We start from the raw sequence: 26,444 nt of genomic DNA on the forward strand, positions 1-26,444 counted from the left end.
TAAAAATGCTTATCTACTGGGCAGTCCTCTGCTGAGCACCAAGAGTAGCCATAATGTGGATTTTGCTAGTCCCTTTTAGTGATATTTATAATTACATGTGCATTACAACATCTCTGTACATTGGCATCTTGTTATCATAATTGAATGTGCAAGAGTAGAAGACGTATGACTAGAGTTCATTACAGTGTGGATCTCTCCTCTCCAGCCATAATTGCATGCACTAAAGATGACTATCAGCATTCTTTGCAGCAGCATCGAATGGGAAAGCTTGTGGTGAAACCTATGGTGAAACCTGTGGCAAGACATGGTGAAACCTGCATTGAGACTAGTTTGTTGGTCTGAAAGTCAGCTCCTGTTTATTGTTATCAGCACCCTTGATTACATACCAACGCATTTTTAACAGCAAAAAATACATGCCTGTTTTCTGTATGCTGTAATGGCACAAACAGCAAAACACAACTGTGCTCCCTCTGGGATGAATACAAAGCATGCTTTGCTTTAAGCTTGCATTCAGCAAGTTAGGAACATATACAGCATTGACAAGGCATCTGTGTTGTGAACATCACCCTGAACTGAACTGCTAGTGTAACTAAGCCAATATGAAATTGAGAAGGAAACAGGTGCCCCATCCTCATTAAGACACTGCTGCTTGAATCATCGAAGAAATTGTGAGGTGATACAGTGATTGCACTGCAACAATAGTGCAGGCCCGGCAGAACGTTGACAAACATCGTGCTCACAGACCTTCTTTAGGGGGGTGTGATATCCCAAAACTGCACAATAGGTTATGAGGGTCATCATATTGCAGGGCTATGGATTAATTTATACCACCTGGAGTTCTTCAGCATGCATTTGATGCACAGTACACAATTGTTTTTCCTTTCTGCTCCCATCGGAATGTGGCCGTTGTGGCCAGTGTCAAATCTGCGACCTACATTGTGCTCAGCAACCCAGTGCCATCGCCACTGGGCCACCGTCGCAGTTACCAACATGTTAAGGCTTGCACTGACCCTATGTGGGTGTAACATGGGAGGCAGATACGTCTGCACTTACCCAGGTTTTTCACTGGTGTCAATTTGACTAGGAAGTGTTAACAATCAGCGTCACTATTTAACATGTTCCTATGGGTGGGCTGCGTAACCCGGACGAAAGACGAGGAAGTACATAATACGAGCGTCTAAGTCACACTGCCCACCCTTAGGAACATGTTCAATCACCAACTCTCCCAGCTTGCCATGTTAATTGCCTATTTAAAACCAATTTATAACTGATGCTGTGGGGAGCTTTAGATGCTGCGCAGGCTACCAGCTTGCATTCTGTCTGGCCCTCGTTGTATCTGTCTGACGATGCAGTTTTAAGTTCTGACATAGTTTCTACTTTCCTGAATTCAAGAGCCTCCTTGTGCATATTGCCTAACACAACTGAAAAGCTACACTTGACCAAAGCAATATTTGGTGCTCTCTGGTGCCTGTGCGTGGTTGGCAGTCTCTGCCAACCCCAACGTCCATCTAATTCTTAGCCTTTTCAAGTCAAGAAAGTTCACTTTGATGCCATCACCTTAATGATGCTTGACTATTTCGAAAGCATACTGAACGTAACACAAAGGACGTTTGAGTATTCTTAAACAGCATGTATACTGAAGTTCAGCTTGTTGATTTGCTATTAAGGTTGAATATGTCAAGGTGCCTTTAGCACATAAAGCACTGCTGACACTCATGATTCATGCCTTGTGTCTATCCTTGTACAGAGCTGAGGAGAAACGTAGAAGAGGCCATTGTTCTGGTCCTGGTGGGGAACAAGAGTGACCTGTTGCAGCACCGTGCAGTTGACCCAGCTGTGGCAGAAAAGTACGCTCGAGACGTTGGAGCCCATTTTTTTGAGTGCTCAGCACTCAGCAACGCAGGTGGGCTGCAGCTGCAACCACGTACTTGTCATTAGTTTTGATCAAGGCTGTGCCCACAGGGTACTTTGCTGTTGGGATCTGAGTGCCTTGATTTCCTTTTGTTTTTCTGTAATTCTTTACAGCAAGAAAAAGCTCATTGTCAAATCCCACTTATTGTGAAAGTTCTTTCAACAGAATTTTATAGTGACAGCTGTTAATGGTTACTTCCCTTAGGTTGCATGGGGTTTGGCAGAACTTATCATGTTTCTTACCACCATGTTTCCTGGGTAGAAAAAGCCACCATAAAAGAAAGCTTTATTCATTCCCATTTAGTGCTCAATCCCAAATCCATGATGTAGAAAGAGTCATGTCAGCATTGTTATGGTCATTATCATTGTCATTATTGGGCCGTCATTGCCATCATCATCGTCATCATTGTGCCATTGTTCCTGTCGCCACCATTTTCATCATCAGCGTAGCTACTGCTGTTTCGGGAAGGCACTTAAGCCCTTCCTTTGAGTTTTCCTCCACGATTTTCTCAATCTGAAAATTTTTTTTATCCATGTGTAATTGTGTGTTGAACGTGCTAATTGTTTTAGTGTGAAGGCTCGAGCTCAGCCAAAGTGCAGTTGTTGTGAGGTCCACAATGCTGCGCAAGTTGCCCTATAGTTCCAAATATTGTTTATTGTAGGGCAGTTTTATAGTCGCAGATATCACATCACTTTTTAAAACGCAGCTCTTAGGTGCCTGTTCCTGTGTTGAGGGTCGCCATCTCTCAGGGGAACCGAGCGAACGAGTACAGCAAAGGATGAAAGAGTGAATGTGGAGCGCAGTGGGGGATGAAAGACAGCGATAACAAAGAGAGCAAGAGTCGGAAAGTGGAGTAAAGGGGTATGGCGAAAGCGTGAGGCAAAAAGCATAGTGCCGTGCAACACATGTTGTGCGGCAATGATCACTGCAAGATGGCGCGGTGTCAGAGTAGCACGGACCGTCTGTTCACCGATGATGCCATTGATAAGGCATGCGGCAAGCATGTCCACCGATACCATATATGGTACCAAAGCGAGGCATTAGCGGAGGTCTGTCTGCAGCAGCTGCTGTGAATCGCGCCCACGCGTCACGTACGTGCTGCCTCTCGCAATCTCCTGGTTAGAAAAGCAGTCGCATCACACTTTGCTCCGTTTGCAACATACTGCATGAGGCAGATTGTACGCGTCAACCAATATATCGTGAAATGAAAACACATGAAGAACTGCGCTCAAGTTTCGTATTAGGGAGTATCATAATTGTCGGTGAACTTTTTCTTCAAATTAACTGCAGCTTCATTCGTAACACATTTTGTTGGTATGTCTATGGTTAAATTTTGCTCTTTATTTGGCTTCCATCATTCTTTTACAGCAATGAAATGCTTCTTCTTCACAACATATTACATTCATCATAAAGGTTTCAGTACATTGACAGCACTCCATTAAGTTGTGGTCATAGAAGTAATAAGCAAGAATGCGTATAGTGTTTGATAAAGCCACTTGAAAAGGCGGCACATAAAAAATTTGGGAGTTTTCCCCAAAAGGCAAAGCATCAGTTGCGAAAGCAAATTAGCAGACGGCCATATGAAATAAGGATAGTACTTTTGTCAGCCATACCAACTTGGAAACATTCGCTTGCTAACTGAATTAACAAGCATGGTGTCATTATTATTATTATTTGTTTTGAACACATATATACAATTAACAGGAAAGGGAAAGCGAGGAGCAGGCTGGCAACTGCCGCCGGAAGGGGCACAACGCCTGCCTACTCTTCAGAAGGGAGCGCACCACACTTGATAACCATGGACACTCGCTGTCAAAACGCTGGCTTTAGGAAGCATGGCAGTAGCAGTGAGGGAAGTTACCTTCGTGCTGTCCATCACTTCAATGCAAATTCAGTGCCAAGAATACACAGAATGCACAAAGCCACAAGCCGTCGCCACACCTAGACTCTGCTCCAACGCAGATCGTTCTCAAGATACTGCCGCGTGACCGCTTGCAATGGAAGACTGCGAGATTGAGCCGAAATCGTCGGCTCCCCTCGCATGCCTTCACTCACACATATGGCGCACCGTGTGTGGCGACGGTGTTATTGCCCTTGAACTGTGCACGGAACATCATGGTGACAGCGACGCCGACAGCAGTAATGCGCCATATAATTGCTATCAAAATAAAATTAAGGCTGACTGCCTCGCAACCTGACTTCACAACCTAACTCGCATTTCATTTCTAGTGTAGAGCACTGGCTTTTGAGAAGAACCCGCAGACTGCTTCCTTTTGTACTCTTTCAGTTGTAGCTACAGCACTTAGCCTCTTTATACCCTTATTTCCCACTTCTGCATGGGACAGTGGAAACTGCAAAACTGTTACCACGACTATGTCTCTCCACTGTTGCAGTTCTGAGCTCTGTATCCTGCCTTAAGTAACCTTCCCTAAGACAGTGAACAGTGCTCTCCCTGAATATGTGTCAAAGGTACCAAATAAAATAAACTGCCACACAGTGCTCAAACCTTCCCTAAGACCGGGAACAGTGCTTACCCTGAATATGTATGAGGCGCTCTCTCCGGCAGGACATACCCTTGAAGGCGTGAGGCACATTATGCCGAACCTTTCGCCAGAGTTTGCGGAGAGCATGGAGCCACAGCGGCACACTTGCTCAACGCGTTCCACTCCTGTGCCAGACATTACTGGCCAGGGCGAGCCTCAGCAGACACTGTTGCGCGATGCAATGCGCCTGATGGAAAGATTGACAGGTGTCGTGCAGAACACTCTGCTGATCCCTACCACAGCTGCTAGACCAAGAGTGAGGGTGGACTTGCCCACCTACAGTGGGTACCATGATTCACTCAGCGTCAACGAATACCTCGACCGCATGCTGACTTGCCAGCAGGCAACGAGGCTGTCTGATGGTGAGATACTGGAACGCGTCGTACCAGTGTCGCTGACTGATCATGCTGCCCTCCGGTTCCAGCTTACTGGCTACCGGTCTCGCACGCTGACCGAGTTTCGAGTGACTTTATGCGAGGAATTCCTGCCCGCAGATTACCAGTGTCGTCTGTGGCGCAAGTTGGAGCTACGCACTCAGCATCCAGATGAATCCTTGCTCGAGTATGTAAGGGCGATGGACGAACTTTATCATACCGCTGACCCTTCTGCTCCGAACTGCGATAAGGTGGAGAGAGTCATGCGACAAGCTCATCCCACCTTCGCAGCATACTTGAGACGTGGCAAGTTCAGGGATTTGGATGAGCTGGCTTCAGAGGCAAAGTGCATACAGGAAGGAGATGCCTCACCCTCATACCGACCTCCACTCCCAGCGTCGCAGGCACTTGAGCCGCAATGCACAAGGAACGAGGACACTTTTTGCACTTGTTCCCGGGAAAATGGTGCGGTTGCTTTCAGTGACGGAACACTGAGAAGCGGTTGGGAATTATCTGACCGGGCTCTCGACCCGTACACTTATGCCATGTGTGCAGCACGTGCTGCCGATGGCCGAGGTATGCAGAATTGTGGTCGACATGCCGACCCAAGGATGCCAGAGCAGAGCATGCCTGCAAGGGTACAGTCGATGGGGAGGAACAATGGCCAACTGGCGCGAGGCACTGAACGCCAAGCCCAACAAAGGCCCACTATCTGTTATCGGTGCAACCAGCTGGGGCACTACACCCGGGATTGCAGACAGCCTGCGAATCGAGAGCACGCGCTTTCGGGAAACGAGTGGGGCCAACGGTGACCAAGGCTGCATGGCTGGCAGCAGTTACAGCGGCATGAAGTGAGACACATGAACTCCTTGCTCTGATGGCTTGTCGTTTCGGACCACCCAACGGCACGCCAGTGCCGCTCATAGAGGTTACAGTCGCCCGGCTCAGGTTTTTTTCGCTGTTGGACATGGGAGCAAGCGCTTCACTCTTTGGTGACGAGGTGTGTGAACATCTCCGTCGGAACGGTGTCCGACTGAGAGAGAGTAATGTGACTTTCCAACTCACCAGCGGCACGGCGCATGTGAGCGGTGCTGCTAAGCTTGTGGTGTGGTGGGAGAAATGGGTAAGGCGACAACGCCTCGCTCACCTTCCCGGCCTGTCGGTTCCTATAATTCTTGGTAGACTTCCTCGCCAAGACGGGTGTGTTGACGTCTGCAACGGAGGATATAGGGAGCGAGCATGTGGTGCCCTGAAATCTTTCATTACATTTCAAAAAGCGTCAGAGACAACTTCGTTCGATGATGCTTCGCGTGCAGACCGACCCAACGATTGCCTGAAAAGGTCCCTCAGTACGGTTGCGGCTGGGTCAACATGCCGTCCGGCCAGCCGTGCTGAGAAAAAAGACGCGGAGGGGAACTGCTCCCCTTCCGCACGGCTTATAACCCCCGCTGCAGTGGCACAGTGAACCGCAGTGAGGGGCAAACGAGACCACCCGCTGCTGAACGACTCAAGTAGTTTGTCGGGGGAAGAAAAGGCTCACCTCTCATCGCTTCTGACTGAATATGACACCGTATTGACGCTGGTTGCACTACGCTATACAGGCACAAAATTGAGACAGGCAACGCCTCTCCATGGAAGTGCAATCATAGGCCTGCGAGTTTGGCTAAAGGGAAAACACTAGACAGCGTTCTGGATGAACTACTTGATACAGGCGTTGTTGAAAAGTCAGACAGCCCATGGGGTTTTCCTGTGGTGTTGGTTCCTAAAGAGGATAGAACGCCGCCCCGCCTTTGTGTTGACTATCGCTGCCTGAATGATGCGACACGCAAGGATGCATATCCGCTTCCTAGCATTCCCTCGATCGTATCCAACATTGGCAGAGCGAAGTACTTCACTACGCTCGATGCAAGCAGAGGATACTTTCAGATGGAGGTAGATCCCTGTGACCAAGAGAAGACTGCCTTCACTTGTCACAGGGGACTTTTTCAGTTTACCAGAATGCCCTTTTGACTGGTTGGTGCGCCTGTGACTTACCAGCACCTAATGGATCATGTCTTGGGTTACGCAAGGTGGCACTATACTCTTGCTTACCTAGACGATGTTATGAGCACTTACGCCATCTCATGGACCTGTTGGAGCGTCTGAGGTCTGCGGGGATAACGCTAAACTCGACCAAGACCCAGATAGCAGCAACCCGAGTAACGCTACTCTGGTTTAAACTGAATAGCGGACGCCTTCTGCCGTGTGATGACAAGGTTCAGGCATTATTGAACTACCGGTCACCGGCAGATATAGGCCGACTGAGACGCTCTTTGGGGCTGGTGAACTTCTATCGCCAGTTCATCCCAAACTGTGCTGCACTGCAAGCCCCCTTGACTATGCTGTTAAGGAAGGGTGAGCAGTGGAGGTGGGATCGCGAGCAAGAGGCAGCACTGCGCAACCTCGGAAACGCGCTCGTGGAAAGCACCGTGTTAAGGCTGCCAGATGTGAACAAAGAATTTGTCGTACATACGGATGCCAGCGACCTTGGCCTAGGAGCGGTTTTGCTCCAACAGCACGAAGGTAGCTTGCACCCAGTAACATTTGCCAGATACTCTTTGACTCCCACAGAGAAAAATTATTCCATGACAGAAAAGGAATGTCTCGCGATCATTTTCGCTCTCAAAAAGTTCGACTAGTACATTGATGGAGTTCCGTTCATTATCGAAACCAATCATATTGCACTAACTTGGCTTAAGCGTTTAGGAGAGCCGAGCGGCTAGCTCGCACGATGGGCACTTCTCCTGCAGCGATACGACTTTATCGTTCGCTACAGGAGAGGAAAGAACAACGTTGTGGCGGACGCACTCTCGCGCACGCCCATTGACTGTGAGAAGAGTAAGATTACTACTCAACTCACCTAGCCCTAAACTGAGCTTGAGAGCGGACTAATTGCTGCAATGATTGAGGTCGTCAGGAGGGGTAACATTAATACCCGTCGTGACTCCTCGGTCAGTAGGCCTAAGAGCAGAGTAACTGTTACTATGCTCGAAGGCGTTGGTCCCAAAGGAAGGGCGGAAGAACCACCTTCTCAGGACGAAGGCGTGAACCACTTGGACTGCGTCAGTTCAGTGGGGAGCGTGTTCAGCAGAAAGGAGCTGTTAGAGGCACAGCAGGAGGATCCCTTTTGTAAAAGGCCGTGCCGCCGCGCACATGGACGCAGCTGGTATTGCTGTGGATACACGGCGCTCCGAAACAGCAGGTAGTGCTGTGAGCACGTTGGATTCCTACCTGCTGACTCTTGACGGCGTCCTGCTGAGATACATCCCCGCAGAGGAGGATACACATGAGTCCTTCAAAGCAGTGATTCCACGCACGCCGAGAGGAGCACTTTTACGCTACATTCACAATACATGCCTCGCCGGGCATACGAGTGGCCCTAAGACTTACCTTAAGTTGTGCCGCTTTGCCACCTGGCCTGGAATGAAGCTGGATGTGATGTGCTATGCCCACTCTTGCAACGTGTGCCAACGCGTGAAGCCACATGGTGAACGACCACCCAAGCTCATGCAGCCGATCAATAGCCGAACATTGTGGCAAATTGCGGCATGTGAGGTCATGGGACCTTACCCCAGGACACCGAGCGGGAACCGATTCCTTCTTGTAGTCGCAGACCATTTCAGCAAGTGGGTGGAACTGTTCCCCCTACGGAAGCTGACGCCACGCATAATCATGGGGAAGCTGATCGAGGTGTTTACACGATTCGGCTATCCTGAGCAGTTGATAATGGACATATTATCAGTCGTCATTCTTTGGCATGATAACTACTGCATCAGTAAGGCTGTAGGCTCATCAGAAATTCTTTGACTTAGTGAAAACTAGCAACTCTAGTATCATCTTTCCTGACAACACATACAAATGCTTAATATCATTTCCATCATTGCTTGTAACTAATGAATCTTCTGAGGCTAATAATGATTGAAAGGTTACAGGCAGTGTATTCATCTGTTCATCTGCTTATGAAAGTGAGAAACCCTTGTTGCACTAAAAGTGGATATGTTAGGCACATGTATTATGGTACAAATAACTTCTTTGAGGTAATATTTCTATAACAGCTTTGTTCTCCCCTAAATGTTTCAGAATTACTTTGTGTGGAAGTAGAGCAGCTGTTCATCAACTTTTGGCTGCAGAAGTTTTGCACACTTATTAAAAGAATTGCTGTAAAACCCCATTACATTTCTTAGGAGGGGACATTGGAAGAGGAATGTACAATCTGGAAAAACATAACATTAGCTGATGCATGTAGCAGCATTACGGATGAGGCAGAAAAGCTGCTCTCAACACTGCTGCTGACATAACTACTGGGAATGGGAACACAACAAATGGGAAATTATTAAACATGACCCAGTGGGAATTAAACGAGCTTGGAATTTCAGAGCATATGAGCTGAGACGAACATAACAAATAGGAATGCATCAATGAAGCTCTAATGTAGTTCTGTTGAAGCTCTATGGCTTGTGCATTTCTTATTCAAATACATGTGAGGTGTACAGAGACTATCATTAGGCATCAAGTGTTTGGTATGTAACGAAGAAGATGCATGCTTCAAAGCCACATCACTAACACAACTCGGAAGTCTAGCTGGAGACTGTTTTGGTTCAATCTTGGCTGTTGTATTGTCCAGCTTCTGCTTTGTGTATGCCTATGGCATGTTCTACAAAGCTTTCTCATGCAGTTGAACCCAGATATATCGAACTTAAAGGGAATGCAAAATAGTTTAAAATATTGATTACTTAAAATGTAAAATATGCCTGTCCTAGGCTTATCTGAAAACTCTGCACATCTCGGACAGTTTCCGAGAACATGAAAAGCAGGAATTTACCGATCCCATGCCCTGAGCCACCCACTGAAAAGATTATATGTGTTCCATTTCTTGTGGAGCGTGTGTATCAGACCGAGAGTCATTTTGCATTCTTGAAGCAGTATGGCGATCCCATTCCAATAATGAACGGCCGCAGGTAGTAAGCATCCATGCACGGCGGTTAGTTCTTCGTGCCATCATAATGCTTCACTGTATTACACTACTGTGATGCGGTGAAGCTTACTAAAGCAAATCCTGTATTATAAGAGTGCAAACAAGACCCTTGCTGCATGAGCCCTTCTTATTTGAGACATGCACCTTGCTCATTTTTTTCTCCATGGCATGTACTGCCCTTCATAATCATGACAGCATCTGCCAAAACAGTCAACAGGAATACTTCCAATGATGCAAGAGATTACACTCTCAAGAGATACGCCGTTGCAGGGGTGCATTGCTTGATACATATAATGGGGTGTTTAACGGGAGTTCGATGTGCACATAGTGCAGTGCTATGCTGTTGCATGGGATTTCCAAGGGGATGTTACAACTGTTTGATATATACAATAATTCAATATACACAGGTTTGATATATCCGGGTTCAACTGTATTTGGTGGAGGTGTGGGGTAGTGTCCAGCTTCATAACAGCAGAATTATGGAAGGTCCCTCCTGCTACATATACTATAAAGCTTCTTTACAGATGTTTAAAAGAACACCTCATATTGTTGTGACTTCAGTAAAGCTTATGCTCTCAAACTGTTTTAAAGTATTGATAGTACAGTGCTATACTCTTGCATGGATTTCCAAGAGGATGTTGCAACTGTTCGATATAGACAATGATTCAATACTGAACTTGAAACCACATGGGCTTGCGTAACTCTCAGTCACACAAAGATAATCCTCGGCGTTTGCTACCACTCGCACTCACCCTAGTTATCTGCCACTTTCACTGAAGAGTTGCACGATGCTATTAATCGTAATTTTTTTCTTGTTTTCCCACAGCACTGTTATTCTTACTCAGCGATTTCACTTTTAATAACTTAGTATGAAATACACATCTACCAACCATAAAGCCTTTTTCCGCTCAGGCAAAAAATTTCTGTGAATTGTGTTCCTTGTTTTAATTTTCCCAACTCGTTACTCAGCCTACCAGATCAACAATCAACACCGCAAACATGCTTGATTTAATCCTAACTAATCGTCCAGATCTTGCTTCCTCTATAACATACTTACCTGGTATTAATGACCATTCCTTACTAACATTTGGTATAAAAGTCTGCTATCCCAAAAGGACAAAAGTTAAAAAAGTTATGCATGGTTACAAGAAAGCCAACTGCAAAGCCATTGACAGTGTACTTTTGTCATTTATTCAAATGTTATTTTGTTGATTTCAATAACCATTCGGTCCAGTCAAATTGGAATATATTTGTAGACCAGGTACCCCTATTAATTGAAAAGTACATTCCTAATCGCCTCATCACTTCCACTCTGCAAACCCCTTGGTACAATGCTTATATAAAGCACCTATCTAACAGAAACAAACATCTCTATCACTTAGCTAAATCACCTGCGAGTAAAACACCTTGGGAAACCTATAACACTGCTAATCAAGTGTACTTAACTGCACTAAAAAATGCTAAATGCAATTACTTATCCAATGCATTAACTGAAATGCTTAAAACAGATGTCCGAAAGTTTTGGCGCGTCATTAACCCATCTTCTGATAGCTCTATCACCTCCTTGAAAGATGGATCAGGTGACGTCATTCCAAGTGGCACTTGCGCAATAATTCTCAATGGATCATTTGCAAATAATTTTTCCATTTCATTGAACAGTCGTCTGCCATACACAGAGCACTACAACTATCTCATTAAATTAACTCATAGCTCTTCATTTCTCTGGTATCACTAAGCTCATTAATGATTTGCCTTTAAACTCAGGTCCCAGTTATGATAGCATTAATAGCAAACTTTTGAAAGACGATATCACATTCAGTTCTGTAATACTTGCTAATATTTTCGAACAATCACTAAACATTTGTGCTCTGCCTGCTCAGTGGAAAATAGGGAAGGTGGTTCCATTACATGTCTGGTAACAAAAGCTCAATCCTGAATTAGCGCCCGATTTCGCTTACCAGCACCTGTTGCAAATTTCTTGAACATGTGATAGTTGCAAATCTCGTTAACTTTTTTACTCAAACTCATTTTTCACCTCAGCTCAACATGGTTTTCTCAAAACATTCTCATGTGAAGCCCAACTAATATCTTTCACTCATAGATTACACTGTATTTTAGATTGCGCTTCCTGTGCTGGCTCTGTATCTTTAGACTTTGGCAATGCATTCAACAAGGTTTTCCACAACCTCTGCTATTCAAGCTGAGGCTTTTAAACTTTGACAGTAACCTGCTGAAATGGATTGAGTGTTTTCTTACTAGCCGTTACCAATTTGTTACTGCGAATAATTATGATTCATCATTGGCTGAGGTTCGCTCTGGTGTGCCTCGGGGATCAGTACTAGGGCCCCTACTTTTCCTGATTTATACTAATGACCTACCTTCTTCATTGACGTATCACATTCGCTTGTTTGCTGACGATTGTGTGATATAGCATGAAATAATTACCAACGACGACGCTGATGATCTTGGCTAATGGAATTTAATAATAATGAATGTAAAGTTATGCACATGCACAGGAACGCCGGTACCCTTCCTACTTACTATCTCAATGAAATTCCTCTGTAACTCGTTAACACGTATAAATACTTCGGAGTTCACATAACAGCAAATCTAACCTGGAACCTTCCGCTGACCACATCATAAGTAAACCTAACAGCATGCTTGGTTATTTATGTCACCAGTTTTCCAAAGCACCATGATCCTTAAGATTATTGCTTTACCCGTCATTAGTGCACCCTAAATTAGAATACGCTAAAGCTGTGTGGTACCCATACCATAAAACCTGACTTCTTCACTCGAGCTTGTTCGAAATAATTCAGTTCTATTCATATTTTCAAATTATAACCATACCTCTAGCAATACATCAATGAAAGACAATCTGTCTCTTCTATCACTTGCATCTCGTAGAACAATAGCATGTTTGACACTGTTTCACAAACTTTATTTCCATTCCTCCCTTCACGGTAACTTAATTTTTCAGCCTCACTACCTGTCGAGCCGATTTGATCATCTCCATAAGGTCTGATTTCAAACAGGCAACACTAACACTTTCAGTCAATCTTTTTTTCCCAGATCATCACAGCAGTGGGACCACCTCCCTTCTGAAATTGTCTATGTCGTCGACAGCAAACTCTCATAAGGCATTAGCTAATATTATATAATTGCAAATTATTAACGTGTTATTTTATTCACTTGCCGTACTTGCAAATGACTAAGGACAACGTTAGTTAACATTGTATTAACAGTAATTATCAAAATGCTATTTTATTTACATTATTTGTCCTACTTGCAGACTATCAGGCAAGACATTACGTTAACATTGTATAATTAGGAATTACTAATATGCTACATTGTTTATTTTTCGTATTTCATTGTTATGATTCCCATTTTACCACTCTCTCTGTAATTTCCTCAAGGCTTGAGGGTGCCATAAATAAATAAGTAAAAAAATTAAAATAAATACACAGGTTCTATATATCCAGGTTCAGTATATCTAGGTTCAACTGTATTTGTCGAAGGTGTGGCGTAGTGTCCAGTTGCGTAACACAAGAATTATGGAAGGTCCCTCCGGCTACATATACTACAGAGGTTCTTTACAGGTGTTTAAAAGAACACCTCATATTGTTGTGACTTAAGTAAATCTTATGCTCTCAAACTGTGTTAAAATATTAATAAAAATTGCAGAAATCAAGAATAGCCTAACATCTCACTGAATCACTGTCTCCACAATATGAAATGACAATGCAATTGGGTAAATTGCACATGGCATAACAGTCAAGTAAAAAACCTGTCTACTGACCAGAACGTGTCTGCAAATTAGGGTGCCAATGGAAAGATCATGTCACAAAACGACAAAAACAAGTGGTTTTATGCCTTAAATAAGGAATTACATTTTTAATTTGATGGAGAAGATTGAAAAAGGACTGCATTAGTCGATGCACAGTGGTGAAGCATCGTAACAAAATTGCTTATGGTTTTTCATGACCAGATAAACATGTAAGCTGCTGATAATTATTCAGCTGCCTTTTTCTTTTTTTTCACTAGTTCTTTATAGGATTTGTTTTTATGCCTTTAGATCTGTCTCTTCTATTTTGTGCGTGTGTAGGTGTAAGTATTGCATACATGTGTGAGAAAAAGTATACGAACCACAGGCTTGCCAAAAAAACCTAATACATTCGTAATTCAGATGCACGGACTGAGATTGAACAAGTGTGCTGGAAAGTTCACAATGCCAAGTCTGAACTGCAGTCCTCACTCTAAAGTTACATTCATAGGCAGAAAAGAAAATTGGCTTTATCAAAGGATCCCATGTCCACATACTTTTGCACAGTGCAGCACATATCTGTGGGCTATCGGTGTCAAATGAAACGCGAATAGTGGTATGCCTGGTACAGTTTGTGCCGTCAAACAGTCTCATTATAGATAGATTCACTCATCCGATTTGCTTGCAGGGAGCGAGAATGCTTGTCCTACTGCGATATTTTAGCTTCTGTTTTCTTCGACTCGCCCGCCGTGTTTGCTTAGTGGCTACGGCGTTGCGCTGACAAGCACGAGGCCGTGGGACTGAATCCGAGCCGTGGCAGCCGCATTTCGATTGGGATGAAATGCAGAAACACCCATGTACTGTACATTGGGCGCACATTAAAGATCCCCAGCTGGTCAAAATTAATCCAGAGTCCCCCATTATGGTGTGCCTCATAGTCATATTGTGGTTTTGACACTTAAAAACCCAGAATATTTTTCTTTTCTTCCGACTCTCCGACTGGGAGCAGGCTTCCTTGAAAAGGGCACAAAGCGTTTGGTTTAAGATGTCAGCTGTTTTTTCGGCACACAGCAGTGTAATACTTTGCCGCGTGAGCGTCAGCGCGCATTGTGTACACCGTGCTTGTCTGTTTAAAATGGCCGAACCTGGTGAGGGGCCCTGAAACACTTTTTATCGTAGTAAGAAAATGTTGCCAATCTATGGAGGAGGCTCCTGTGAACATGCGAGCCAAATGTTATTGCACTGCATGCAGCAGGGAATTTACAATCTTGTGTCAAAAACGGTCAAAAATCGCTCGCTCATGCTTTCGCAGTGTCATGCAGCTACGTCACAAGCAGTGAAGACCATCAACAGCCATTGGTTGATTTCATGATCGCAAGAACATTCTCAGTATTATTGTTGTTGCAAATTTTTTGTTAAATAAATGTAGAATATATGTCTGCAATCTCAAAAATAAAGAAAGATATATCACATCTTTGCACTGCTTGTCTACAAGTGAGAGTAGCGCTTAGGTGCATCAGCTGCATTTGGCCTTCTAGATAGCAGCAGCATGCTGCATGGTGTAGATACATAGCAACCACCACAGGGTGCCGTGACGAAGCCTCTCACCAATGAGGTGCTGAACTTTTGGGCAGGGCCTTGCCCCCTTGCCATCTCCCCTATGTAGCTTACAGTCCACTAGTGGAGACAAAAGGACAGAGAAAATAACTCATAGCTGTGATAACTTTGTCTAGCTTCACTTATACTTCATTAGTTCAAGTGTCTCAGGGTCCTTTTAAAGGGTGCGTCACCAGAGTTTGGCATTGCAAGCAGACGAGCGCAGTCCATAGCTCACATGATCATGATCCTGTCTGCAAAGCATTACACTTGTGTACATCGCAAAAATTGCTAAAAGTTGAAGTGAAAGCTCATACGCCTTTCTTTCTGGAGAGCCACTCTACCCACCAGTAACATCTATGCCACACACATAGCATTTTGCACGTTACATGCACGCCTGCAGTGCTGAAATAGCTAGAAGCAGCATGAAGAGCCCTTGAGAATCCTGTGGATCTTGGAGCACACAGAAATACCTCTGAATATGTGCTGTGGAGAAAAATTTTAGGACTATTTTATCTCTGAACCAAACTAGTTTACCAGTGAAGCTGCACCTTCTGAGTGCCATAGGAATAGCGCAAGTAGTCGCAAACAAGTTTGCAAGTATACGGCACTGAAATATGTATGAACTGTGGAAGCAGAGTACATTTGGATGCCATCAACCAGGAAACAATAAAATATTAATCGGCAATTAAACGCGACACAGCGCGGCCACCAACCACAGCATGTAAACCTACAGGGGCTACAAAGTTCTCGTGCGACTGCATGTGCCTCTCAAAAATCTTGTTGGCATTTGGCAATGAACGCACCGCACCCATTTGATTACAAAAATGAGCAAAGCAACCAAAGAAATGAATTTGGTTTATCAAATGAATGATGCACTAGAAACATTTGTTGCAGTGAGGACATTTATGTAGTGTTCGCTGTTTCTTTTCGTACGTCTGGAGGGGTAGTACAGATTGCTATATGTAGATGCCGACTTCATGCATGTGTGCTCTCCTATGTTGAGCCATGTCGGGCAATGATGCAGTTTCCATGAAACGGCATTCTGCGGGAGACCTCGAGAGAAAGTGCCTGTGGGGTAAAAGGAAGTAGATGGGAGTTATGACATAAACATTGCATAGAGCCTTGGTTTTCATATGGGAGAATGCAAGGGAGTAATGCGGCTTATATACATTGGTCAAGGTATTTGGAAGAGAGCCGGTCTTATAGGGAGGGTAGCTCGCCTTGTCAAATCATGGTATCGCTTAATAGAGAGATTTAGAATAAGGGCCCCAATAGTTTAGGGCCCCAAAGAGCTTTGTGGGTGTTAGCGTTGGGGCACGTAGGAGTGAAGAGTTTTAGATAGGGTTTTACGTTTACGGATAGCGTCTTGCGCTGGACAACGCCGCTACGGCGTCAAAGAAAAGCTATTAGAAATAATTAAATAAAATATACCATTTTATGATAGGAATAATAATTTTGACTTTCGTGTATTATCATTTAATTACAGTTTAGAGGTTATTCTGTTAGCAGCAAACAATTAGTTGCACTTAGTTTTGAGCAGACCAACTTTACTAGCCTTCACCAGCCAAGCTTAGCCGTGTTAGGCCTATGAGCCATAAAATCCACAATCGAATTCAATATCAGCGGCGTCTAATGAGTCAATCTTCATAACACACACTAGTTGAGAGAAAGCGATAACTGCAGTCACTTCTCCTAGCTTGCGAACTTCACGCGTTACCGTGAATTGAACCCATTTTGTTGCTAGGTTAGAGCCGTCGCTTGGATGGGTGCCGCCATGTTTGCCGACGCAAAACTTTTGGGGCCGCTATTTGGGCTCCCCCTAAATCGGTGAAATAGCGTTCCCAACGCAAAACCCAAAGGCAGTTTGCGTATTGCGCATGCGCAGTGGCGTCGACGCTATTTCTTTGGCGCCCCAAAACGTATGGGGCCCCTATTCTAAAACTCTCTAATATCATTTGCTTCTATCTCCACTAAATTCTCCAAACCCTTTTAATTATTGCATTGGAGCACTCCCTAAACAGCTTCCCCCAGTACATAATCAAAATTTCCTGCAAGGCCTAGGAGACTTCTGGCGATGGGACGAACGGTGTTGCGAAAAGGCTGTCTCCTTATCGTTACCTTTTATTTATTTATTTTTTCACATTGGGTAAGTGCATTAGACGTGTAGTTGTTCTGTGCTCTTTTGTGGGATTCACTGGTTCATGCACAAAGCGAGTATATTTTAAAACAACACAGATACTCAGTCTTCGCCTTTATTTCACAGGTATTGACGAAATGTTTCGGCAGCTGGCACTTCACATTGTTGAATCAGAAGAGAAGGCTGCAGCCAGCAGACAAAACCAAGTGGATTTTAACAGCATTCCCACTGACCCTTCACTTTATGGATCATTGGACACCTTTACATTGTCAAAAACACTCCGAATAGACCAGCTTTCAACCACTCAAGATGATATCAAGTCGTCATCATCCGGTTGCTCCTGCTGAAAGGCAATTCACTGGAGGTGTATGTCTCCGTGGCCCAAATAGCACGCCTCCAGTTGCACTCCTGCGGTGGAGTTACTTGGGCGTCATATTTTCGATGTCATCCTTCCAAAATCTAACCTCCTCTCTGCATGAATTCTTGTGAATTCAGTAAGTCGTGGTGGCAGTTATTTCCATAGTATGCTGAAGGACATTTATATTTTTTTTATCCTATTTGACATTTAACGTCATTTGGAACAAACGCCAAATGTCACTATAGTCGCTACATCCCCAACTGCATTATCTGCATTACTGTTCAGCTTTGTCCGCGTATTGTGATGCCAGCCATCATTTACAGTAGCTTACATGGCTGGAAAGAATGACTTGGGACCATGCTTTAGTAAAAACTAGCTGCCTCCCTCTTTTTTTTCTGTCATTGTTCATTATTAGAAGACATTTTCTGATGGCTAAAAGAAGCCAAAATTAAGGTCTTTCAGCAAATACTGGCAGGCAATTGTGACAGAGGGAGAATGTTTCCTGTTGATTCAACTATGCAAATGCAGGTGAAGATGCTACATCAGCATACTTCAAATGTCAGAATGACGTACCACAGTGACAACCTTTGCCACAGTGCCTTATTCATGCGTGATACAACTAGAAGTGTCTTTGTGTCATATGTAGTCATTGTATGGTCACATAGTTAACTCAAGCACTTTCATACCTCTGTAAATTTCTTGTGATGCGTTTTTCTTTCTTTGTGCGTGGTTCTTTCATTGTTTACCAAAACATGGGTAATTGTTTACCGTTTTTGAGTGTATAACTTCATTCCACCTCACAGTACATCTGTATAGCATGTCATGCACAGCTCAAGTGACCTTTGAGATAAATGCATTCATTGTTTGAGTTATGTACATTTCTTCACCTTTAGTGAATTGCAATGCCTCGTGGAATATTCTGCACTCTTGTTTCTATCTTTCAAAGCATGATAGGTATAATTGCTCAAGCTTAATAAAAACATGAAATACAAAGTACCGAATTCTGCAGTTGGCAGGGCTAAACCATGTATGTTATGCCATAGGGTTTCAGTTCAAAAAGTATTGAATACGTTTTAAGAGAAAGTCAAAATATTTTTAGATACTCTGCCATGCAAGTTTGGCAGTAGGTAAAGGAATGCTGTCATACCTGAACTGCATATGTAGGGATGTAAGCTGTCAATGTTCTAGCTGACATCTCAAGTGCCATTGGGTTAGGCCAACAAACTTTTGGCAAGTTGTTTTTATGCCGTGGGCATTTTATAATAAAGTCCGTGCAGCCACTTTTCATCTGTGGTGTTACTGTGACTGCTTACTTTATGTGCAGATATGGATGCCTTCCCTCAATGCGTTGGCGGGCTAGTTGGTGTGGACCCATAATTTGTTTAGCGCAAAACAACGGACACAAGAAAGACGACGAGACAAGGTGCTTGTCAGCGCCTTGTCGTGTCGTCTTTTTTGTGTCAATTGTTTTGCGCTAAACAAAGTAACTATACCTTCCCTCCCCTGCCCTTTTTTTTCTCCCCCCCCCATCCCAGGTTGCACATATTGTACCCAGTTTCATTGAAGTGGAGCTTCCTTTTGTCCACTTTGCCGATCCTGGAAGTTTGTAATCAAATTTGGTCGCTTGGTGGGGCTGATCCCGACACAAGTGCATTATAGGTCCTTGCAAGGGTTTCAACATGGTTTGTAATGCAGGTCAATCCTGGAGGTGAGCAATCACAGACGTGGGTAGAGCAATCCTGATAATGCTATCGCATTACAGTCACCCAGGTGTAGCTTAGGACCTAGTTCATATGCTCAATTCTTTGCCTCTTTGTTTGGTTTCATCATCGGTGTCTCACCGAGTGTACGTACTAGGGAGTCTCTCACACATAGCTGTGACAAAAAAGTAAATCTACCGTTGTCCAACTTGTACAGAAGCGCCAGCCAGTTATGTTCACTCATTTTCATCATGTCGCAGTGGAACACTTCTTTGGCGTCGTTTGCGACGATGAGGCACTAAAAGCCACTGAGAGTCTTGGGATTTATGTGCCCACTAAACCGCGTTACCATGTACAGTTGTCCAAATGTACTCCAGTTTCAGTCTGGGAAGCAGCTTTTTGATGCAATGGAAATTTGTGATTGCGTCACCTAGCTTTGGAAGTATGCCCATGCGCCTGCTAGGAGTGTTTTCACACACAGTCAATTCACCAGTGCCAGGTTGCAACATGGCATGTGCCCTCCTCGTCTCACTCGTATACTGCCGACAGATCTGCATGAAAATCTCGGCTTTAATTGAGGTGCAGAAAGGGGCCACGAAGAACTGTTGTGACATTAGCGTCAATGAGTTTAGAGGAAGCGCATACATAGATTGCATATTGGCTCTGGCTTATAGTATGTCACAATTACACTAAAGGACATCCCAATTGAATTCGTTTCAAAGGGTGTAGATGAGACCTCCAGAGTGTGGCCCTCCATTCCATTCCTACTTTAATTCAGATAGCATAAATCCCTGTTAGTTCCACTCCTTTTATCTCCTCGGAATGATGAGAGTTGGACTATTCCCACTTCTGGAGTGGCTGAGCTAATCCATTCCGCTCCACCAATTCGAGTAAATGAAGTGCTTTCTCCATAATTGTTTACTACTTGCACTTGCATGCCTCGTGACTAAAACATATTTTTGAATCCTGAACAATGTTACAGTTAACGTTTTGTACTATTATTTTGCACTCGTACTATTATTTTGTTGCTTTGAAAAGTGAAACAATTATGTTTGCTGGACAATCTTCATGGTGTCGTATTTCCTCGTATAACTTAACAGGTAACGTTTTTCAGGCATGTGTCTGTGTGCCTTCTGATACCAGACAGTGTGCAAAAAAAAAATTGCCATGTTGGACACGGTTGAACCAAGTTTGTCAAGCGATAGCATGGTTTTGCTTGCTTTGGCAAAGGACACAGACGCTGCTCAGTGCCGTCAGCAACTACCGCATCTACAATTGCTCCACAAGACTACACAGAGACGCTGCTCGGCGTGGCAGCAACAGCGAGCAAATTGACCTTCATGCTGCATCTTGCTTCAACACGAACTAAGCGTCGAAAGCACAGCACTTGCGAAGCTACGGCACTCGGCGCACTTTGTACACGTCGCAAATTGCTTTCAAGATATGGGTGCCCACACGGCGTACGCAGCAGCCGCCAATAGTGGCAGGCCAAGTCCCACTTTGACCTTAGATGAGCTTGAAGGTCAGATTTAAAGAACCAGAAGTTTTCTGGGTTTGTACCTGGAGTAGTCAATCGATCGCTCTAAATCTTAATGCATGTTTCAAATCAACATAGATGCGCAGGGTGCAACCTTTAGCGGCATCATTTTTGTCCTCCATCATTGTGTTGTAAACCAAGCACGCTATTGCTAAATTCTTGGCACCTAAAAGTTGCTCTCTTTCAATGCACTTAAACCTTGTAATGCAGAAAAGTTTCCTTGTCATCAAAATAAGTGTAAAAAACTGTTTTTAGGTAGATAATGAGAAAGTATTCAGTAAAAATTTTGAAATGTAAGAACATTGTGGGTGCTTGAGCTTGGTGGTAAGGCATTTTGAAAAATGAACTTTGTTTAGCACAAGTACACAGGGAAGGACAGGCAAGACAGAGCGCTCTGTCTTGTTTATTCCTTTTTCTACATTTACTTGCGCTAGACGGACCTTTTTAATAATGTAAGAAATTCGCGAAGTCTAGTTTAGGATAATTAGCAATTAGCAGGATAATTAGCAAACGTTTAGCGCTACAGTACTAGTTCCCATTCTATTCCAACTCCATTCCCGATTCTCGGGCTGTCATTCCAGTCCCATTGTATCTGCCCGACGGGCGCCATCATTGCATTCCATTTCGTGGGTTTGAAAATGTGGAACGATTCCGGTATCATTCCAACTTCGGGGTTACAACTCTACAAGCTTTGCCGCTCAGTTTAATCCAAACGCCGGTCAATTTAATCCAAGCGCCAGTCAATTTAATCCTAATGCCAGTGAATTTAATCCAGGCATAACGGAATTCAAGAATCTTTGAATTTCAATACTGAAAATTTCCGAACACATTATGAGTTAATACCTTGAAAATGAAAGAGCGAGGTGAGAGACCAGTAGCTATCCTGCCACGTGACTAATGACAACTTTTGGAAGTTTTTATTTTCTACTTCGTAATGAGAGTGACGCAGCAGATGACAATTCTTGAAATAGATTGAGAGGAAACGTCGGCATGAGTAGGTTGACTTAATGATACACATGAGATTTGGTCATGGCTATCACACGAAACAATAATGAGTGATTCGATGATAATCACTAGGTCCTCGCCGAGAGGCTTCTGTCGCTAGCGAATACGATTCACTATTCTACTGCGATATACGCAGCCTCTAATTGAACATCTTGTCATCCATACCACTAAAACACTCATGAATAACATTTGCATAATACACCTAACTGATATGGTCGAGTCACTAGTGAGCACAAGTGAAATATAATGCGCAGTTCAGGCTTCTCGGTGTTTTGCACAACATAACTTCATATATATCCAATGAAATGCGATGAAACGAGTGACTCACTATGCCTACTATAAACTCGTATGCTTAAGTCACTAGTGAATATTATTCCCCTATTTTACTATCACTGAGGCAGCTTTCACTCGTGAGTGCCGTCAGTAGTATCAATCAAGCTGTAGCAAGATGAGCAGTTTTATTTTACCACTGTTAACTGATACTGCCGAGTTTTTAGTGATCACTAAAGAGTTCTTATTTGACATGCATGACAGTATGCTACATAAAAGTACAAGAACACCAAACAGAGCTTATCTCTAGTTATCATTAATGGCTCTTATGTCAATTAGCAATGTTGACTGATTAAAACTCATTTATTGACACTTTCACTTATACCATTGACGCTGTGCACCAATGATCGCTGTGACCATCACATTACACAAAGTTATTCGTCATCACTAGTGAATCAGTGTTAGTATCTCCTATAGTTAATAAATAATAGTTATTGAATTGCAGTCTGAATGACATTTCGTTTTATATCTATGACGCTATTCTGCATGAAAATTGGAGAACATCACAGTGAGCTCCACTAGTGATCACTAAAAACTACTGACGGCACTCACGAGTGAAAGCTGCCTCAGTGATATTAAAATAGGTGAATAATATTCACCAGTGACTTAAGCATACGAGTTTATAGTCTGCATAGTGAGTCACTCGTTTCATCATATATATGAAGTTATGTTGTGCAATACACTGAGAAGCCTGACCTGTGCATTATATTTCACTTGTGCTCACTAGTGACTCGACCATATCAGTTAGGTGTATTATGCAAACAAATGTTATTCATGAGTGTTTTAGTGGTATGGATGACAAGGTGTTCGATTAGAGGCTGCGTATATCGCAGTTGAATTGGGAATCGTATTCGCGAGCGACATAAGCCTCGGCGAGGACCTAGTGATTATCATCGAATCACTCATTGTTTGGTGTGGTAGCCATGACCAAATCTCGTGTATCATTAAGTCAACGTACTCATGCTGACGTTTCCTCTCAATCTATTTTATTTCAAGAATTGTCATCTGCTGTGTCGCTCTCATAACGAAGTAGAAAATAAAAACTTCCAAAAGTTGTCGTTAGTCACGTGGCAGGATAGCTACTGGTCTCTCACCTCGCTCTTTCATTTTCAAAGTATTAACTCATAATATGTTCGGAAATGTTCAGAAGTCTTGAAATCAAAATATTCTTGAATTCCGTTATGCATGGATTAAATTCACTGGCGTTTGGATCAAATTCAGTGGTGCTTGGATTAAATTAAGTGGCGCTCGGATTAAAATCGCTGGCGCTTGGATTAAGTTGACTGGCGCTCGCATTAAATTGAACGGGAAAACCTGTGGTATAAACGTCAGCGCAAATTAAGCGTTACGTTTCGTACTTCTCAGCGCATACAACCTAGGGTGATACCCGTACTTGCGATTCTACTAGCGATTCTACCCGAGAGCGTAAGGAAAGCCGTCGACAAGCTTCGCGTGCACCGATTCTCAGTGTGTGGGATATGCATGATTTTTTACATTGTGTCAGGGTTTGTGTGTGTGGGATATGCATGATTTTTTACATTCTGTCAGGGTTTGGTCCAGTTCAATCGGCGACACGCAAGACGCCGAATCCCGGACATCCTAAGCGCTCGCAGCGACACTTCTGACGTATGCGGGCGGAGTAGGCGGGCCCGGAGACTTTTCGAGAACTTTTGTTTTCGGCGTCCCGGTTGACTCAACGAACACGTTGACTTGCCGGTAGAGCCGGCGAGGAACGATGGCTACCGAGGTTCAGAAAGCGCAGCTGGCTACAGAAACAGGCGATACCATCTTTGGCAAAATTATAAGAGGTGAAATACCCACTGACTTTATCTACGAAGATGACAAGGTAAGTAAACTTGTAAAACTTCCTGGCCTGCTACCTCGGGTCCACTCGGGTCTCGATGGTGAAGTCAAGTAACGAAGGGCCAGCAAGAAATATTACGTTCCGCTCTTCACTGGCAAAGAAATGTGCACTCTTGAAAATTTATTCATAAATTCGACAACGCAACCGCTCTGCGTGAATTTCAATTAACCATTGCTCTTTCGGCGTCTTGAAGCCTAGGCCTAACGCCTAACTCGCTGTTTGTAAACAAAATTTGATTACACCAGTTCATATTCGCTGTGATCGCGTGATGGGTTTGATACTAATCGCATTCCCGCTTCGTCAGGTGGTCTAAATGGGGGGGGGGGAAAGAGCCTGTCTGGAGCCACAAACTGCTCGCGCGTGGGCATCTGTTAATGCCGTTCATGTTTCGCTTTGCCTACAGTATCACTGATATCATTTTTATTTTCGACACCTATTGCGCTGAGCAACAATTTTCACTATGCTGACAAACAGAGCAAGGCTTTTGTATTTAACATTTGTCGCTGTCGTTGACAGCAAGCGCTCCTTTGGTTGGCCGTAACCGATGTGCGTCTTTTATGCGGTTAGCGTGCCCGACTAGGCCGCCGGTTTCTGAAACGCCCTGTAAACGCGCATCATGTAGCCGTGTTTTCTGCTGACGTTTATGGTTTTCTTCCCTTTGAACTTTCAGTGCGTAGCTTTCCATGACATCAACCCCCAGGCTCCTGTGCATTTCTTGGTGATCCCAAAGAAGGCAATTTCGCAGCTTTCCAAGGCTACTGAAGAAGACAAGGATGTAAGTGAAACCGCAGCCTTGCTCAAGGAAATTTGCATATTTACAACAAAGCACCGCTGTGTGCAAAATGAGCAAGACCCACTTACATTCTGCAGTCTTGAACTCTACTTTTGCCTCAACCAGCGGAAGCTGTTGTGCCGTGTTTGTTGGCCAGGTACAGGACTACACTGTAAACAGCAAGAAGCGACAATTGACGTGATGCCTATTCTAAAAAAGCCAGTTGGGGGCATGCACAACTTTTGCGCACACGCCCTGTTTTTATTTGCTTGTGTCGAACATTGTGTACATGTTGAATTACATTTTGCAGCAGATCCGTTGACCTTGTCATTGTACACCCTATCTTTTAATTTAGCATGTACATTCATGGCAGCCATACAGTCAGCATGCACACACATATGAAAGATTTTGCTGGCTAGAGGTTGCCATTTATTTGTTTGCTGTTTCATACAAATTGGCAACTTGTATAATTTTGCCCTCAAATTCCCAATGGTACATGCACGCTGTGATTAGAGTTAAAAAAAAAAATTATGGGGTTTTACGTGCCAAAACCACTTTCTGATTATGAGGCACGCCGTAGTGGAGGACTCCGGAAATTTCGACCACCTGGGGATCTTTAACGTGCACCTAAATCTAAGTACACGGATGTTTTCGCATTTCGCCCCCATCGAAATGCGGCCGCCTTTGTGATTAGAGTTATGCACTCAGTTCTTAAAAATGGTGCATTACGCCTTCACATTTGCAGGGTCACTTTCTTTCGTATTATGTGTGGCTTGTTAACAGCCCTGATAAGGTCACACAGAATCACTAAGCTTAATTCTTAATGATGTAGTGCTTGTTATTATATATTGGGACTCTCATTGAATTAGCTCGAGGTCTGGAGAAAGTACCACGTGGAAGATTAAAGTAAATGTAGTGTGGGCATGTTGTCAGGCACTACATTTTATTATTGTGTTTGCCTTAATTAAGCTTATCTGTGTTAACTATGACAGCATGTGGTTGAATTTTTATTTCTCTTTGTTGTCAATTGTGTATTTTCATGTCCTTTACCTTGTGTTCTATACTTTCTAGATTCTAGGCCATATCTTGTATGTGGCACAGCGAGTGGCCAAGGAGCAAAAACTGGACAAGGGTTTTCGCATTGTGATCAACGACGGTCCTCAGGGTTGCCAGTCTGTTTACCATGTCCACATTCATGTTCTTGGGGGACGCCAGCTCGGCTGGCCTCCGGGCTAACATCTCGTGCCATGCGTAATTTTCAGCCGACCTGTTTCTTCACTTTGTGTGCTTAACTACTTCGGTATACCTTCAGGTGGAAGTCTTTGTACCTTCTGGTGGAAGTCTGCATCTGTGTTCACTGCTCTTGTTGTCACGTTGGAATAATAAACGGATCAAATGTTTCAAGATGTCTGACCACTGTTGGATATATTTTGCATGCTAGCATACAAGTTGAAAGCATACATACATAGCATACAAGAAATGGGCAGGTCATGTAATGAGGAGGGAAGATAACCGATGGTCATTAAGAGTTACGGA

At 43.8% G+C, this 26,444-nt stretch overlaps 2 protein-coding genes and 1 long non-coding RNA gene across 4 annotated transcripts in view; 2 read left to right on the top strand and 1 right to left on the bottom strand.

Annotated features, from left to right (window-relative positions):
* The window catches only part of LOC126531038 (uncharacterized), a 46,290-nt gene extending 27,305 nt beyond the window's left edge, over positions 1-18,985 (top strand). The window contains exons 5-6 of one of the 2 annotated variants that reach the window (XM_050178418.3): positions 1,748-1,847; positions 17,469-17,562. In XM_050178418.3, the coding sequence (XP_050034375.1) occupies positions 1,748-1,847; positions 17,469-17,475 (107 nt within the window). In that variant the 3' untranslated portion in view covers positions 17,476-17,562. Of the gene's footprint in view, positions 1-1,747; positions 1,904-17,468 lie in introns of both variants that reach the window. The other variant, XM_050178417.3, reaches the window with a different exon arrangement.
* On the bottom strand, positions 16,044-25,973 carry LOC129385045 (uncharacterized). The gene is made up of 2 exons (XR_008612580.1): positions 24,998-25,973; positions 16,044-16,273 (listed from the first exon to the last, which is right to left on the bottom strand). It is a non-coding gene; the product is annotated as an uncharacterized lncRNA (long non-coding RNA).
* Positions 23,920-26,314, top strand: HINT1 (histidine triad nucleotide binding protein 1). Its single transcript, XM_050178424.3, has 3 exons — positions 23,920-24,118; positions 24,807-24,911; positions 25,980-26,314. The coding sequence occupies exons 1-3, from the start codon at positions 24,008-24,010 to the stop codon at positions 26,142-26,144; spliced, it is 381 nt and encodes a 126-aa protein (XP_050034381.1). The 5' UTR covers positions 23,920-24,007; the 3' UTR covers positions 26,145-26,314.
* Positions 26,315-26,444: the final 130 nt, after the last annotated feature.

Source organism: Dermacentor andersoni, chromosome 5, assembly GCF_023375885.2.
Source record: "Dermacentor andersoni chromosome 5, qqDerAnde1_hic_scaffold, whole genome shotgun sequence".
Lineage (NCBI taxonomy): Eukaryota > Metazoa > Arthropoda > Arachnida > Ixodida > Ixodidae > Dermacentor > Dermacentor andersoni.

Coding starts and splice junctions, on each gene's coding strand:
- HINT1 (XM_050178424.3), top strand. CDS start 24,008: ATGGCTACCGAGGTTCAGAAAGCGCAGCTGGCTACAGAAACAGGCGAT. Junction 24,119..24,806: donor TTATCTACGAAGATGACAAG/GTAAGTAAACTT, acceptor TTGAACTTTCAG/TGCGTAGCTTTCCATGACAT. Junction 24,912..25,979: donor CTACTGAAGAAGACAAGGAT/GTAAGTGAAACC, acceptor TATACTTTCTAG/ATTCTAGGCCATATCTTGTA.